Source organism: Oncorhynchus gorbuscha, linkage group LG06, assembly GCF_021184085.1.
Source record: "Oncorhynchus gorbuscha isolate QuinsamMale2020 ecotype Even-year linkage group LG06, OgorEven_v1.0, whole genome shotgun sequence".
In the NCBI taxonomy this organism is placed as follows: domain Eukaryota; kingdom Metazoa; phylum Chordata; class Actinopteri; order Salmoniformes; family Salmonidae; genus Oncorhynchus; species Oncorhynchus gorbuscha.
In genome coordinates, this window is record NC_060178.1 from 9,558,100 (window position 1) to 9,575,809 (window position 17,710).

The window sequence follows — 17,710 nt, forward strand, 5'->3', positions numbered from 1 at the left end:
CCTACTACTAAACGAATGACTCTTGCACTGCTCTACCGTGACTATAGCAACTGGTGATGCAGTCCGTCATGTTAGTGTGTTTATGCCACCAGGGAGCAGAATCGAGTCCTGAATTTAATAAGTACTGTAACAGATTTTTATATGCGGTTTTGACTAGAGTATAGTTTGTCACAATTTACCATAATGTATTTTTTTTTATAGCCGGTTAGGGGAACATACTCAGCAGGTTAGGATAACTAAGTTAAGGTTAGGAAAAGGGTTTAACTAAAATCCACCAACAAAAAAAATCCACTTTCGACTTCAAATTGACAAACTATATTCTGTTTAAGCAATGACCTTAATATGCGCTCATCACGCTGAAGCGCGTGGATGGTCTCCATTAAAAAATGGGGGAGACTACATCAACATGGCCAAAGAGCAGACCTAGATATAGATTGTAGGCATAAACATGGTATGGTTATAGTTTTTATTTTATTTTTACATGGTGGTATAGAAATATGCAATGCAAAGAAATTGATAACCGTTGTCTGGTCTCTGCACCAGTGTAACATGCGATCGTACTCCCTAGCATTGTGCTTTTAAAGAAACGACTGTCCAGCCAGTAAACCCAGTTGATTGGTGTTTCCTCTGATGAGCGGGACAACAGTATGTTGATGGTTGTAGATTAGTCTGTTGGCATGAAAATAACTGAATTAGCAGGGAGCTAATGTGACCATTACAATTACAGCATGCTAAACTAACTCGCTTTTACAGCAATAGCATACAAAAAGCACATATCAGGACGCCCCCAACACCTAACAGGTACCATACATAAATATAAACATAGTGAACTCATACACATTGTAAATCTGAGAAATATAATACAGTATTTCAGAACGTGAACGACTGCATGCATGTCAATATCAGACGGGGAAGAATGAACGTTCGCGACCCCCCCAACCCCCCCTAATCTGCAAGCATGACCAATGGCGTAACACCTTTTTGATATGTCAATTCAACCAACCAATAGGAATACATAAACATTGAATACATATTTCTGCAGCGTCAAGTGGGAACGCAACTAACCCCGCTACACGTGTAAAATACGTGGATCACCCATGTACATGTATTGATGGTGTTGGTTAGTAGGATATAAACTATGCTATGAAAAACAGCTTCACATAGCAGGCTACAGTTGCGTCATTTATTCTATAAACACTATTCATAGTGAATAGTATTTCACTTTGCTGTCTGAGGAGCACTGTGGCAAGAATTGACCAACACCATCATGTTGCGAACGAAGAGGCACCACTTTTGAAGTAGGGCGGGCCTTCTCTTGTTACTGTGGGGGTGTAGTAGACTACTAACCTATACAGGCAAAGACAATCAAGACCAGGGTGGGTTTTTTATGTTCAGGCTGCGGTCAGGGAGGTGAGGCCCGGCATTTACCCTACACTGGCCTCCTCGCCAATCTTCCTATCACAACAGTTACAGGCATTATATGGATCTCAACCGAACGTTTATCATAATAAACTATATTGGCATATAAATTGATTTACGTAGGAGAGAGAACGAGTGGAAAAGAAGGTTAAATTGGGAACCTGAGGGGAGGATGGAAAACTCGAAATCGCAAATGGTGAGTTTCGATCGAGTCAGTTCGCCGCTGACGGACGGTTTCCTTTGGCACCGTTCCCCCATTTAGTTAGATACTGTAACAAATTGGGCAACAGTCGTGAAAGTGATATGTAGTTTTACACTTTTGAAACTAATATTTAATAAACCATGATGGCACGACATTTTGTTACCTGGTCGGTGAATTGTTTACCTTATTCCTATACGTGTTTAAAGACTGAGACACTACTTTGGAAAAGTAGGCGACTGTTGTACACGTCATGTTTGCTTTACCATCACCACGGAGCAGAAGAGATCACCTTTTAGAAAGTTGTAGATTGATACATTGTTGTCGATGGAATCTCGTGAAATAAACATTCGACAACATGTTTTCTATTCACCTTTATAACCCTTTGTAGATCAATCGTAATTGTAAATTCATCTGTTGGCATGGTTTAAATGTAATATAGACCAGGCGTGAGATTTGTATTTTTCTCAACAATAAGTTTGTTTGAGCCATCCACGTGCCAGTGTATCCTATTTATAAAAAATTGGAGACTGTACTAACGGTCATTTCGATAGGGGCATATTTTATTAAACGAATTTGTTTTAATAAATAATATTTAATTAATCACATTTTCTCTTTTGATGTCTTATTGGGCATAATACCGTGTGGTAGGTAACTGCCCCTGTTTATCAAAGAAAACATGCCTCTCCTTGAAACGCTTTTTAAATAACTTTAAACATGCTGAAAAGAAAAGCCAATTATAGAAACTGTTGACTCTTACACTGCCGCCATTTTCTTTCAGGGTAACTTATAGACCTATATGTTAACAGCTGACCATACATTGTGTGGGTAAAATTCTGAAGTGGAGTGGTCGAGGCTCTACCCAGAACCCTAGCCAGCAGATCCGATATGCTTGCTTACTGGCTGCTCTAGGGGCAGACCGCATCCCTGTGTATATTAAGGACACTGTGCAGCCATTGTGAGATATGGCTTGGAAAACGTACCTCAATCTAGGGACGAGATATGTATTGGACTCCGAATTGGCCCATTATTCCAACTGTTAAACTGAGAAGATTGAACAACTGCTATACTTATTAAGCTCGCAGTTTAATCTTTACTGTGTAACAGTTAGGATAATGGGACAATTCGGAGTACAACACATTTCTCATCCTTGTTTTGAGGAACATCTTCAGAGACATATCTTGTGCTAAATCAGCACTACACAGCTGATTGAAATAACCAACTCATCATCAAGCTTTCATTCTTTGAATTGTCTGTATAGTGCTTGGGGGAAAAACAAAATATGCAGTTAGGGGGGCAGCTGATTTAGTTTGGAAACCCTGTCTTGATATACACAGGAATGCTGTCTGACGCTGGTGCAGCTGTAACTGCTGTCTACCCAGAACCCCATATATAGGACACAGTCTTACACCCCTGTAACACCCAGCCATAAACTACATAACTATACAAATAAGAATATTCTATCTTTGGGAAAAAAATCTTTATTATATATCAGTTATTTAAATTGCTATTTAAAATGACGGCTTCCACAATGTATATGTGTGTACATTGTTTATCTCTAGTCTATAAAGTCCACAATGTATCTGTGTGTACATTGTTTATCTCTAGTCTATAAATTCCATAATGCATATTTTTGTACAATATTTTTACTTCCTTACATCTGTGGGGAAAATAAGATATCTGTTTACAATATATTTACTCTACATTTCGTTGCTTTCCTCTCCCTACAGCCCAACCTATCGCAGGAGGCTGGGGGTGGTCTGGGTCTGGGTAGCCCTGTTGGTGTCAGACTAGAGGCTGTGATGGAGCAGCTCCAGAGACAGCAGGAGGCCAAGCTGGAGATGGACCGGCAGGAGAAACACCTCCGCCAGGCCCAGATGATGTTCATTAAACACATAACTGCCACCCGGAACACTGGAGCCCCCCTGGACTCTGCCTTCCTGGGCAAACGGGTGGAAGGAACCGGGACAGGAAGGACCCCTCAGATGGGTCAGCAACAGACCGAGGCTGGTGGTAGTAACACCAACACTCAAAGTGGTGTGCATGGGGAGAACGGAGAAGAGGGACTGGGAGGTGAAGGGTCAGAGGAAGATGATGAGGAAGAAGAAAGGACCGCATATGAAGAAGAGAACAGTGAGGATGAGGATGATGGTGGCCACATGACGAAGATGTCTCCACTCCAACAGGATAGTTCCTTATCTTTTCCTCTGTATTCGACCTCTCCGTCGGTGTCTGCTAAACCCAGCGCCGCTTCCCTTCCTATGAATCTAAAGAAAGAGTCTGAGGAGAAGGACCAGTCTACCACAGAACAACACTCCTTCACATCGTCCAATGGATTTGGAGATTGGAGCTTTGATGATGGACCATTCAAACAAGTGAGTTGTAATTTCACCCTTCAACCCCTTACACTCTGTAAATGTTTTGTTTGAAGATTTTACATTCCAAAAGCCAGGCGTGTGATCTACTTCCACTTGAAGAACATTGGAATGGGTCTCTATTCAGGGAATGTGTAGCCTAAACTGTAGGACGACACTGATGGTATGCATGCGTTTACTGAGAAATTGGCATTAGGTGTCCCATGTGCAGCAAACAGCCCAGCAGCAGACATCATATTGAATCCACACACACTTTACCAGGTTTCAAAAGTGTTCATGTAGTTTTTTTCACCTCCACAGCAGTTCTGATCACAGCAGTTCTATGTAAAACAGGCTATTATCTACTGTTCGACTACTGCGAAGTGGTATGCAGTCACTTTTAATGACTGGCTTCATGTGAAACTTGTATAATGCTTCACAGTGAGGAGAGGAGAGGGGGGGGGGTGTTTTGTTTCCATCCCTCCTTACTCTCTGTTGACCCACTCACACTGAGAGTCAATGACCGAACACTGGCACACTGCCATCTCTGCTCCTGCTGCTAAAATAATATAGTAACGTACAATGTCCCACCTTAGCAAAACTGTGTTTTTATCCAAAATGACTTGGTAGACTAGAGTGATTGCATAGAGCCTACATTTTTCTATTCTCTTGACGGGCTGCTAACGTAAATGGAATAGCTGGCCAGCACACTGAGATTAATGCATTCTTTAGTAGGGGTGTGATCCTTATTGGACATGAACTCATGACTTTGGCATTGCTTGTAGCACCACTGAAATCCTCTTAACAATTGAATTTACACAGACGGCCTGCACTGCTTCTGCTTCCTGTTTCTTCACATGTAGAGGTCAGGCAGAGAGCACAGAGAACTGTGTCTTCCTGGCCACTAGCCCAACAGGAGGGGAGTTTATTCAGCCGGGCGCTCCAGGGGTTTTTCCCACCTTCTCCCTTTGGCTTGTGTGACTTCTTCTTGTTTACGTCCCAAATGGCACCCTATTCCTAATCTAGTGCACTACTTTCTACATGGACTCTGGTCAAAAGTAGTGCACTATATAGGGAATAGGGTGCCGTTTGGGAGGGTACCCTCCACACTCTTCACACAGAAGGGTTCTTGGCAGAGCTAAGTAGCCTTGGCCTCTGTCCAAGACACTGTTGAATGAATGGGAACTACTGGAAGCAGCTGGTTCAGAATGAGATGTGATAGGCCATAAAGTGTGAGACTAGTATTTGTGAATGAATATGACATCAAATAGTTTTTTTGAGGAGAGGGGCAATCGAATCAAATTCTATTTGTCACATGCACCGAACACAACCGGTGTAGATCTTACAGTGGAATGCTTACCTACAAGCCCCAAATAAAAAATGCTGTTAAGAAAAATACCTACAAAAATAAGAAATTTAAAATAACAAATAATTAAAGAGCAGCAGTAAAATAACAATAGCGAGGGTATATGCAGGGGGTACCGGTATTTGATATTTTAATTAGGATCCCCATTAGCAGCAGCTACTCTTCCTGGGGTCCACACAAAACATGAAACATTATACAGAACATAATTAGACAAGAACAGCTCAAGGACAGAACTACATACATACATCTTGGCCATGTTCTGTTATAATCTCCACCCGGCACAGCCAGAAGAGGACTGGCCACCCCTCATAGCCTGGTTCCTCTCCACCCGGCACAGCCAGAAGAGGACTGGCCAGCCCTCATAGCCTGGTTCCTCTCTAGGTTTATAATCTCCACCCGGTACAGCCAGAAGAGGACTGGCCACCCCTCATAGCCTGGTTCCTCTCTAGGTTTCTTCCTAGGTTCCAGGCCTTTCTAGGGTGTTTTTCCTAGCCACCGTGCTTCTAAACCTGCATTGCTTGCTGTTTGGGGTTTTAGACTGGGTTTCTGTACAGCACTTTGTGACATCAGCTGATGTAAGAAGGGCTTTATAAATACATTTGATTGATATATTTTCTTTAAAGGCACACAGCCTACACGTGAATGCATACTCACAAACTATCTAGGTCAAATAGGGGAGAGGTGTTGTGCTGTTGCTTTGTTTTTTGAAACCAGGTTTGCTGTTTATTTGAGCAATATGAGATGGAAGTTCCATGCAATAAGTGCTATGTATAATACTGTATGTTTTCTTGAATTTGTTCTGGCTTTGGGGACTATGAAAAGACCCCTGGTGGCATGTCTGGTGGGATAAGTGTGTGTGTAAGTTGACTAGGCAAATAATTTGGGATTTTCAACACATTGACTGTATCACTTCTTGTTTTTTATAAGAAACAGTCTCTCCTCAACTCTTAGCGAAGAGAGACTGGCATGAATAGTATTAATATCAGCTCTCTGATTACAATGAAGAGCAAGACGCTCTGTTCTGGGCTGCAGCTTAACTTGGTCTTTCCTGCAGCACTGGACCACGTGACTGGACAATAATCAAGATATAACTAGAGCCTGCAGGACTTGACCACGTGACTGGACAATAATCAAGATATAACTAGAGCCTGCAGGACTTGACCACGTGACTGGACAATAATCAAGATATAACTAGAGCCTGCAGGACTTGACCACGTGACTGGACAATAATCAAGATATAACTAGAGCCTGCAGGACTTGACCACGTGACTGGACAATAATCAAGATATAACTAGAGCCTGCAGGACTTGACCACGTGACTGGACAATAATCAAGATATAACTAGAGCCTGCAGGACTTGACCACGTGACTGGACAATAATCAAGATATAACTAGAGCCTGCAGGACTTGACCACGTGACTGGACAATAATCAAGATATAACTAGAGCCTGCAGGACTTGACCACGGACTGGACAATAATCAAGATATAACTAGAGCCTGCAGGACTTGACCACGTGACTGGACAATAATCAAGATATAAACTAGAGCCTGCAGGACTTGACCACGTGACTGGACAATAATCAAGATATAGATAAAACTAGAGCCTGCAGCACTTGACCACGTGACTGGACAATAATCAAGATTAGATAACCAAGATTAGATAAAACTAGAGCCTGCAGGACTTGACCACGTGACTGGACAATAATCAAGATTAGATAAAACTAGAGCCTGCAGGACTTGACCACGTGACTGGACAATAATCAAGATTAGATAAAACTAGAGCCTGCAGGACTTGACCACGTGACTGGACAATAATCAAGATTAGATAAAACTAGAGCCTGCAGGACTTGACCACGTGACTGGACAATAATCAAGATTAGATAAAACTAGAGCCTGCAGGACTTGACCACGTGACTGGACAATAATCAAGATTAGATAAAACTAGAGCCTGCAGGACTTGACCACGTGACTGGACAATAATCAAGATTAGATAAAACTAGAGCCTGCAGGACTTGACCACGTGACTGGACAATAATCAAGATTAGATAAAACTAGAGCCTGCAGGACTTGACCACGTGACTGGACAATAATCAAGATTAGATAAAACTAGAGCCTGCAGGACTTGACCACGTGACTGGACAATAATCAAGATTAGATAAAACTAGAGCCTGCAGGACTTGACCACGTGACTGGACAATAATCAAGATTAGATAAAACTAGAGCCTGCAGGACTTGACCACGTGACTGGACAATAATCAAGATTAGATAAAACAGAGCCTGCACTTGACCACGTGACTGGACAATAATCAAGATTAGATACAATAATCTAGAGCCTGCAGGACTTGACCACGTGACTGGACAATAATCAAGATTAGATAAAACTAGAGCCTGCAGCACTTGACCACGTGACTGGACAATAATCAAGATTAGATAAAACTAGAGCCTGCAGGACTTGACCACGTGACTGGACAATAATCAAGATTAGATAAAACTAGAGCCTGCAGGACTTGACCACGTGACTGGACAATAATCAAGATTAGATAAAACTAGAGCCTGCAGCACTTGACCACGTGACTGGACAATAATCAAGATTAGATAAAACTAGAGCCTGCAGGACTTGACCACGTGACTGGACAATAATCAAGATTAGATAAAACTAGAGCCTGCAGGACTTGACCACGTGACTGGACAATAATCAAGATTAGATAAAACTAGAGCCTGCAGGACTTGACCACGTGACTGGACAATAATCAAGATAAAACTAGAGCCTGCAGCACTTGACCACGTGACTGGACAATAATCAAGATAAAACTAGAGCCTGCAGCACTTGACCACGTGACTGGACAATAATCAAGATAAAACTAGAGCCTGCAGGACTTGACCATATGACTGGACAATAATCAAGATTAGATAAAACTAGAGCCTGCAGGACTTGACCACGTGACTGGACAATAATCAAGATTAGATAAAACTAGAGCCTGCAGGACTTGACCACGTGACTGGACAATAATCAAGATTAGATATAACTAGAGCCTGCAGGACTTGACCACGTGACTGGACAATAATCAAGATAAAACTAGAGCCTGCAGCACTTGACCACGTGACTGGACAATAATCAAGATAAAACTAGAGCCTGCAGCACTTGACCACGTGACTGGACAATAACCAAGATTAGATATAACTAGAGCCTGCAGCACTTGACCACGTGACTGGACAATAATCAAGATAAAACTAGAGCCTGCAGCACTTGACCACGTGACTGGACAATAACCAAGATATAACTAGAGCCTGCAACACTTGACCACGTGACTGGACAATAATCAAGATATAACTAGAGCCTGCAGGACTTGACCACGTGACTGGACAATAATCAAGATATAACTAGAGCCTGCAGGACTTGACCACGTGACTGGACAATAATCAAGATATAACTAGAGCCTGCAGGACTTGACCACGTGACTGGACAATAATCAAGATATAACTAGAGCCTGCAGGACTTGACCACGTGACTGGACAATAATCAAGATATAACTAGAGCCTGCAGGACTTGACCACGTGACTGGACAATAATCAAGATTAGATAAAACTAGAGCCTGCAGGACTTGACCACGTGACTGGACAATAATCAAGATATAACTAGAGCCTGCAGGACTTGACCACGTGACTGGACAATAATCAAGATATAACTAGAGCCTGCAGGACATGACCACGTGACTGGACAATAATCAAGATATAAAACTAGAGCCTGCAGCACTTGACCACGTGACTGGACAATAATCAAGATATAAAACTAGAGCCTGCAGGACTTGACCACGTGACTGGACAATAATCAAGATATAACTAGAGCCTGCAGGACTTGACCACGTGACTGGACAATAATCAAGATATAAAACTAGAGCCTGCAGGACTTGACCACGTGACTGGACAATAATCAAGATATAAAACTAGAGCCTGCAGGACTTGACCACGTGACTGGACAATAATCAAGATATAAAACTAGAGCCTGCAGGACTTGACCACGTGACTGGACAATAATCAAGATAGATAAAACTAGAGCCTGCAGCACTTGACCACGTGACTGGACAATAATCAAGATATAACTAGAGCCTGCAGCACTTGACCACGTGACTGGACAATAATCAAGATATAACTAGAGCCTGCAATACTTGACCACGTGACTGGACAATAATCAAGATAAAACTAGAGCCTGCAATCTTGACCACGTGACTGGACAATAATCAAGATTAGATAAAACTAGAGCCTGCAGCACTTGACCACGTGACTGGACAATAATCAAGATTAGATAAAACTAGAGCCTGCAGGACTTGACCACGTGACTGGACAATAATCAAGATTAGATAAAACTAGAGCCTGCAGCACTTGACCACGTGACTGGACAATAATCAAGATTAGATAAAACTAGAGCCTGCAGGACTTGACCACGTGACTGGACAATAATCAAGATTAGATAAAACTAGAGCCTGCAGCACTTGACCACGTGACTGGACAATAATCAAGATTAGATAAAACTAGAGCCTGCAGGACTTGACCACGTGACTGGACAATAATCAAGATTAGATAAAACTAGAGCCTGCAGCACTTGACCACGTGACTGGACAATAATCAAGATTAGATAAAACTAGAGCCTGCAGGACTTGACCACGTGACTGGACAATAATCAAGATTAGATAAAACTAGAGCCTGGGACTTGACCATATGACTGGACAATAATCAAGATTAGACTTGACCACGTGACTGGACAATAATCAAGATTAGATAAAACTAGAGCCTGCAGGACTTGACCACGTGACTGGACAATAATCAAGATTAGATAAAACTAGAGCCTGCAGGACTTGACCACGTGACTGGACAATAATCAAGATTAGATAAAACTAGAGCCTGCAGGACTTGACCAATAATCAAGATTAGATAAAACTACCTGTGACTGGACAATAATCAAGATTAGATAAAACTAGAGCCTGCAGGACTTGACCACGTGACTGGACAATAATCAAGATTAGATAAAACTAGAGCCTGCAGCACTTGACCACGTGACTGGACAATAATCAAGATTAGATAAAACTAGAGCCTGCAGGACTTGACCACGTGACTGGACAATAATCAAGATTAGATAAAACTAGAGCCTGCAGGACTTGACCACGTGACTGGACAATAATCAAGATTAGATATAACTAGAGCCTGCAGGACTTGACCACGTGACTGGACAATAATCAAGATAAAACTAGAGCCTGCAGCACTTGACCACGTGACTGGACAATAATCAAGATTAAAAACTAGAGCCTGCAGCACTTGACCACGTGACTGGACAATAATCAAGATAAAACTAGAGCCTGCAGGACTTGACCATATGACTGGACAATAATCAAGATTAGATAAAACTAGAGCCTGCAGGACTTGACCACGTGACTGGACAATAATCAAGATTAGATAAAACTAGAGCCTGCAGGACTTGACCACGTGACTGGACAATAATCAAGATTAGATAAAACTAGAGCCTGCAGGACTTGACCACGTGACTGGACAATAATCAAGATAAAACTAGAGCCTGCAGCACTTGACCACGTGACTGGACAATAATCAAGATAAAACTAGAGCCTGCAGCACTTGACCACGTGACTGGACAATAACCAAGATTAGATATAACTAGAGCCTGCAGCACTTGACCACGTGACTGGACAATAATCAAGATAAAACTAGAGCCTGCAGCACTTGACCACGTGACTGGACAATAATCAAGATTAGATAAAACTAGAGCCTGCAGGACTTGACCACGTGACTGGACAATAATCAAGATTAGATAAAACTAGAGCCTGCAGCACTTGACCACGTGACTGGACAATAATCAAGATTAGATAAAACTAGAGCCTGCAGCACTTGACCACGTGACTGGACAATAATCAAGATAAAACTAGAGCCTGCAGGACTTGACCACGTGACTGGACAATAATCAAGATTAGATAAAACTAGAGCCTGCAGCACTTGACCACGTGACTGGACAATAATCAAGATTAGATAAAACTAGAGCCTGCAGGACTTGACCACGTGACTGGACAATAATCAAGATTAGATAAAACTAGAGCCTGCAGCACTTGACCACGTGACTGGACAATAATCAAGATATAACTAGAGCCTGCAGCACTTGACCACGTGACTGGACAATAATCAAGATTAGATAAAACTAGAGCCTGCAGCACTTGACCACGTGACTGGACAATAATCAAGATTAGATAAAACTAGAGCCTGCAGCACTTGACCACGTGACTGGACAATAATCAAGATTAAAAAACTAGAGCCTGCAGCACTTGACCACGTGACTGGACAATAATCAAGATTAGATAAAACTAGAGCCTGACAGGACTTGACCACGTGACTGGACAATAATCAAGATTAGATAAAACTAGAGCCTGCAGCACTTGACCACGTGACTGGACAATAATCAAGATTAGATAAAACTAGAGCCTGCAGCACTTGACCACGTGACTGGACAATAATCAAGATTAATAAAACTAGAGCCTGCAGCACTTGACCACGTGACTGGACAATAATCAAGATTAGATAAAACTAGAGCCTGCAGCACTTGACCACGTGACTGGACAATAATCAAGATTAAAAAACTAGAGCCTGCAGCACTTGACCACGTGACTGGACAATAATCAAGATTAGATAAAACTAGAGCCTACAGGACTTGACCACGTGACTGGACAATAATCAAGATATAACTAGAGCCTGCAGCACTTGACCACGTGACTGGACAATAATCAAGATATAACTAGAGCCTGCAGCACTTGACCACGTGACTGGACAATAATCAAGATAAAACTAGAGCCTGCAGGACTTGACCACGTGACTGGACAATAATCAAGATTAGATAAAACTAGAGCCTGCAGCACTTGACCACGTGACTGGACAATAATCAAGATTAGATAAAACTAGAGCCTGCAGGACTTGACCACGTGACTGGACAATAATCAAGATTAGATAAAACTAGAGCCTGCAGCACTTGACCACGTGACTGGACAATAATCAAGATTAGATAAAACTAGAGCCTGCAGCACTTGACCACGTGACTGGACAATAATCAAGATTAGATAAAACTAGAGCCTGCAGGACTTGACCATGTGACTGGACAATAATCAAGATTAGATAAAACTAGAGCCTGCAGCACTTGACACACCATGACTGGACAATAATCAAGATATAAAACTAGAGCCTGCAGCACTTGACCACGTGACTGGACAATAATCAAGATTAGATAAAACTAGAGCCTGCAGGACTTGACCACGTGACTGGACAATAATCAAGATTAGATAAAACTAGAGCCTGCAGCACTTGACCACGTGACTGGACAATAATCAAGATTAGATAAAACTAGAGCCTGCAGGACTTGACCACGTGACTGGACAATAATCAAGATTAGATAAAACTAGAGCCTGCAGCACTTGACCAATCAAGTGACTGGACAATAATCAAGATTAGATAAAACTAGAGCCTGCAGCACTTGACCACGTGACTGGACAATAATCAAGATTAGATAAAACTAGAGCCTGCAGGACTTGACCACGTGACTGGACAATAATCAAGATTAGATAAAACTAGAGCCTGCAGCACCATATTGACCAAGATTAGATAAAACTAGTGACTGGACAATAATCAAGATTAGATAAAACTAGAGCCTGCAGCACTTGACCACGTGACTGGACAATAATCAAGATTAGATAAAACTAGAGCCTGCAGGACTTGACCACGTGACTGGACAATAATCAAGATTAGATAAAACTAGAGCCTGCAGCACTTGACCACGACCATGACTGGACAATAATCAAGATTAGATAAAACTAGAGCCTGCAGGACTTGACCACGTGACTGGACAATAATCAAGATTAGATAAAACTAGAGCCTGCAGGACTTGACCACGTGACTGGACAATAATCAAGATATAAAACTAGAGCCTGCAGCACTTGACCACGTGACTGGACAATAATCAAGATAGATAAAACTAGAGCCTGCAGCACTTGACCACGTGACTGGACAATAATCAAGATTAGAAAAACTAGAGCCTGCAGGACTTGACCACGTGACTGGACAATAATCAAGATTAGATAAAACTAGAGCCTGCAGCACTTGACCACGTGACTGGACAATAATCAAGATTAGATAAAACTAGAGCCTGCAGGACTTGACCACGTGACTGGACAATAATCAAGATTAGATAAAACTAGAGCCTGCAGCACTTGACCACGTGACTGGACAATAATCAAGAGATATAAAACTAGAGCCTGCAGCACTTGACCACGTGACTGGACAATAATCAAGATTAGATAAAACTAGAGCCTGCAGGACTTGACCACGTGACTGGACAATAATCAAGATTAGATAAAACTAGAGCCTGCAGCACTTGACCACGTGACTGGACAATAATCAAGATTAGATAAAACTAGAGCCTGCAGCACTTGACCACGTGACTGGACAATAATCAAGATTAGATAAAACTAGAGCCTGCAGGACTTGACCACGTGACTGGACAATAATCAAGATTAGATAAAACTAGAGCCTGCAGGACTTGACCACGTGACTGGACAATAATCAAGATTAGATAAAACTAGAGCCTGCAGCACTTGACCACGTGACTGGACAATAATCAAGATTAGATAAAACTAGAGCCTGCAGCACTTGACCACGTGACTGGACAATAATCAAGATTAGATAAAACTAGAGCCTGCAGCACTTGACCACGTGACTGGACAATAATCAAGATTAGATAAAACTAGAGCCTGCAGGACTTGACCACGTGACTGGACAATAATCAAGATTAGATAAAACTAGAGCCTGCAGGACTTGACCACGTGACTGGACAATAATCAAGATTAGATAAAACTAGAGCCTGCAGCACTTGACCACGTGACTGGACAATAATCAAGATTAGATAAAACTAGAGCCTGCAGGACTTGACCACGTGACTGGACAATAATCAAGATTAGATAAAACTAGAGCCTGCAGGACTTGACCACGTGACTGGACAATAATCAAGATTAGATAAAACTAGAGCCTGCAGCACTTGACCACGTGACTGGACAATAATCAAGATTAGATAAAACTAGAGCCTGCAGGACTTGACCACGTGACTGGACAATAATCAAGATTAGATAAAACTAGAGCCTGCAGCACTTGACCATATGACTGGACAATAATCAAGATTAGATAAAACTAGAGCCTGCAGCACTTGACCACGTGACTGGACAATAATCAAGATTAGATAAAACTAGAGCCTGCAGGACTTGACCACGTGACTGGACAATAATCAAGATTAGATAAAACTAGAGCCTGCAGGACTTGACCACGTGACTGGACAATAATCAAGATTAGATAAAACTAGAGCCTGCAGGACTTGACCACATGACTGGACAATAATCAAGATAAAACTAGAGCCTGCAGGACTTGACCACGTGACTGGACAATAATCAAGATTAGATAAAACTAGAGCCTGCAGCACTTGACCACGTGACTGGACAATAATCAAGATTAGATAAAACTAGAGCCTGCAGCACTTGACCACATGACTGGACAATAATCAAGATTAGATAAAACTAGAGCCTGCAGCACTTGACCACGTGACTGGACAATAATCAAGATTAGATAAAACTAGAGCCTGCAGGACTTGACCACGTGACTGGACAATAATCAAGATTAGATAAAACTAGAGCCTGCAGGACTTGACCACGTGACTGGACAATAATCAAGATTAGATAAAACTAGAGCCTGCAGGACTTGACCACGTGACTGGACAATAATCAAGATTAGATAAAACTAGAGCCTGCAGGACTTGACTGGACAATAATCAAGATGACTGGACAATAATCAAGATTAGATAAAACTAGAGCCTGCAGGACTTGACCACGTGACTGGACAATAATCAAGATTAGATAAAACTAGAGCCTGCAGGACTTGACCACGTGACTGGACAATAATCAAGATTAGATAAAACTAGAGCCTGCAGGACTTGACCACGTGACTGGACAATAATCAAGATTAGATAAAACTAGAGCCTGCAGGACTTGACCATATGACTGGACAATAATCAAGATTAGATAAAACTAGAGCCTGCAGGACTTGACCACATGACTGGACAATAATCAAGATTAGATAAAACTAGAGCCTGCAGGACTTGACCACATGACTGGACAATAATCAAGATTAGATAAAACTAGAGCCTGCAGGACTTGACCACGTGACTGGACAATAATCAAGATTAGATAAAACTAGAGCCTGCAGGACTTGACCATATGACTGGACAATAATCAAGATTAGATAAAACTAGAGCCTACAGGACTTGACCACATGACTGGACAATAATCAAGATTAGATAAAACTAGAGCCTGCAGGACTTGACCACGTGACTGGACAATAATCAAGATGAGATAAAACTAGAGCCTGCAGGACTTCACCATATGACTGGACAATAATCAAGATTAGATAAAACTAGAGCCTGCAGGACTTCACCATATGACTGGACAATAATCAAGATGAGATAAAACTAGATTCTGCAGGACTTGACCACATGACTGAACAATAATCAAGATTAGATAAAACTAGAGCCTGCAGGACTTGACCACGTGACTGGACAATAATCAAGATTAGATAAAACTAGAGCCTACAGGACTTGACCACGTGACTGGACAATAATCAAGATTAGATAAAACTAGAGCCTGCAGGACTTGACCACGTGACTGGACAATAATCAAGATGAGATAAAACTAGAGCCTGCAGGACTTGACCACGTGACTGGACAATAATCAAGATGAGATAAAACTAGAGCCTGCAGGACTTCACCACATGACTGGACAATAATCAAGATTAGATAAAACTAGAGCCTGCAGCACTTGACCACGTGACTGGACAATAATCAAGATTAGATAAAACTAGAGCCTGCAGGACTTGACCACGTGACTGGACAATAATCAAGATTAGATAAAACTAGAGCCTGCAGGACTTGACCACGTGACTGGACAATAATCAAGATTAGATAAAACTAGAGCCTGCAGGACTTGACCACGTGACTGGACAATAATCAAGATTAGATAAAACTAGAGCCTGCAGGACTTGACCACATGACTGGACAATAATCAAGATTAGATAAAACTAGAGCCTGCAGGACTTGACCACGTGACTGGACAATAATCAAGATTAGATAAAACTAGAGCCTGCAGGACTTGACCACGTGACTGGACAATAATCAAGATTAGATAAAACTAGAGCCTGCAGGACTTGACCATATGACTGGACAATAATCAAGATTAGATAAAACTAGAGCCTGCAGGACTTGACCATATGACTGGACAATAATCAAGATTAGATAAAACTAGAGCCTGCAGGACTTGACCATATGACTGGACAATAATCAAGATTAGATAAAACTAGAGCCTGCAGGACTTCACCATATGACTGGACAATAATCAAGATTAGATAAAACTAGAGCCTGCAGGACTTGACCATATGACTGGACAATAATCAAGATTAGATAAAACTAGAGCCTGCAGGACTTGACCATATGACTGGACAATAATCAAGATTAGATAAAACTAGAGCCTGCAGGACTTCACCATATGACTGGACAATAATCAAGATGAGATAAAACTAGATTCTGCAGGACTTGACCACATGACTGAACAATAATCAAGATTAGATAAAACTAGAGCCTGCAGGACTTCACCATATGACTGGACAATAATCAAGATTAGATAAAACTAGAGCCTGCAGGACTTCACCATATGACTGGACAATAATCAAGATTAGATAAAACTAGAGCCTGCAGGACTTGACCATATGACTGGACAATAATCAAGATTAGATAAAACTAGAGCCTGCAGGACTTGACCATATGACTGGACAATAATCAAGATTAGATAAAACTAGAGCCTGCAGGACTTGACCATATGACTGGACAATAATCAAGATTATATAAAACTAGAGCCTGCAGGACTTCACCATATGACTGGACAATAATCAAGATTAGATAAAACTAGAGCCTGCAGGACTTCACCATATGACTGGACAATAATCAAGATGAGATAAAACTAGATTCTGCAGGACTTGACCACATGACTGAACAATAATCAAGATTAGATAAAACTAGAGCCTGCAGGACTTGACCACGTGACTGGACAATAATCAAGATTAGATAAAACTAGAGCCTACAGGACTTGACCACGTGACTGGACAATAATCAAGATTAGATAAAACTAGAGCCTGCAGGACTTGACCACGTGACTGGACAATAATCAAGATGAGATAAAACTAGAGCCTGCAGGACTTGACCACGTGACTGGACAATAATCAAGATGAGATAAAACTAGA

General features: G+C 41.7%; 1 protein-coding gene across 1 annotated transcript in view; it reads left to right on the forward strand.

Moving 5' to 3' along the window:
- The first annotated feature begins 1,094 nt into the window (after positions 1-1,094).
- The window catches only part of LOC124037508 (AT-rich interactive domain-containing protein 3B-like), a 45,767-nt gene continuing 29,151 nt past the window's right edge, over positions 1,095-17,710 (forward strand). Inside the window, exons 1-2 of the mRNA XM_046352277.1 lie at positions 1,095-1,615; positions 3,349-3,993. Coding sequence (XP_046208233.1) covers positions 1,592-1,615; positions 3,349-3,993 — 669 coding nt within the window. The 5' untranslated portion in view covers positions 1,095-1,591. The remainder of the gene's footprint in view (positions 1,616-3,348; positions 3,994-17,710) is intronic.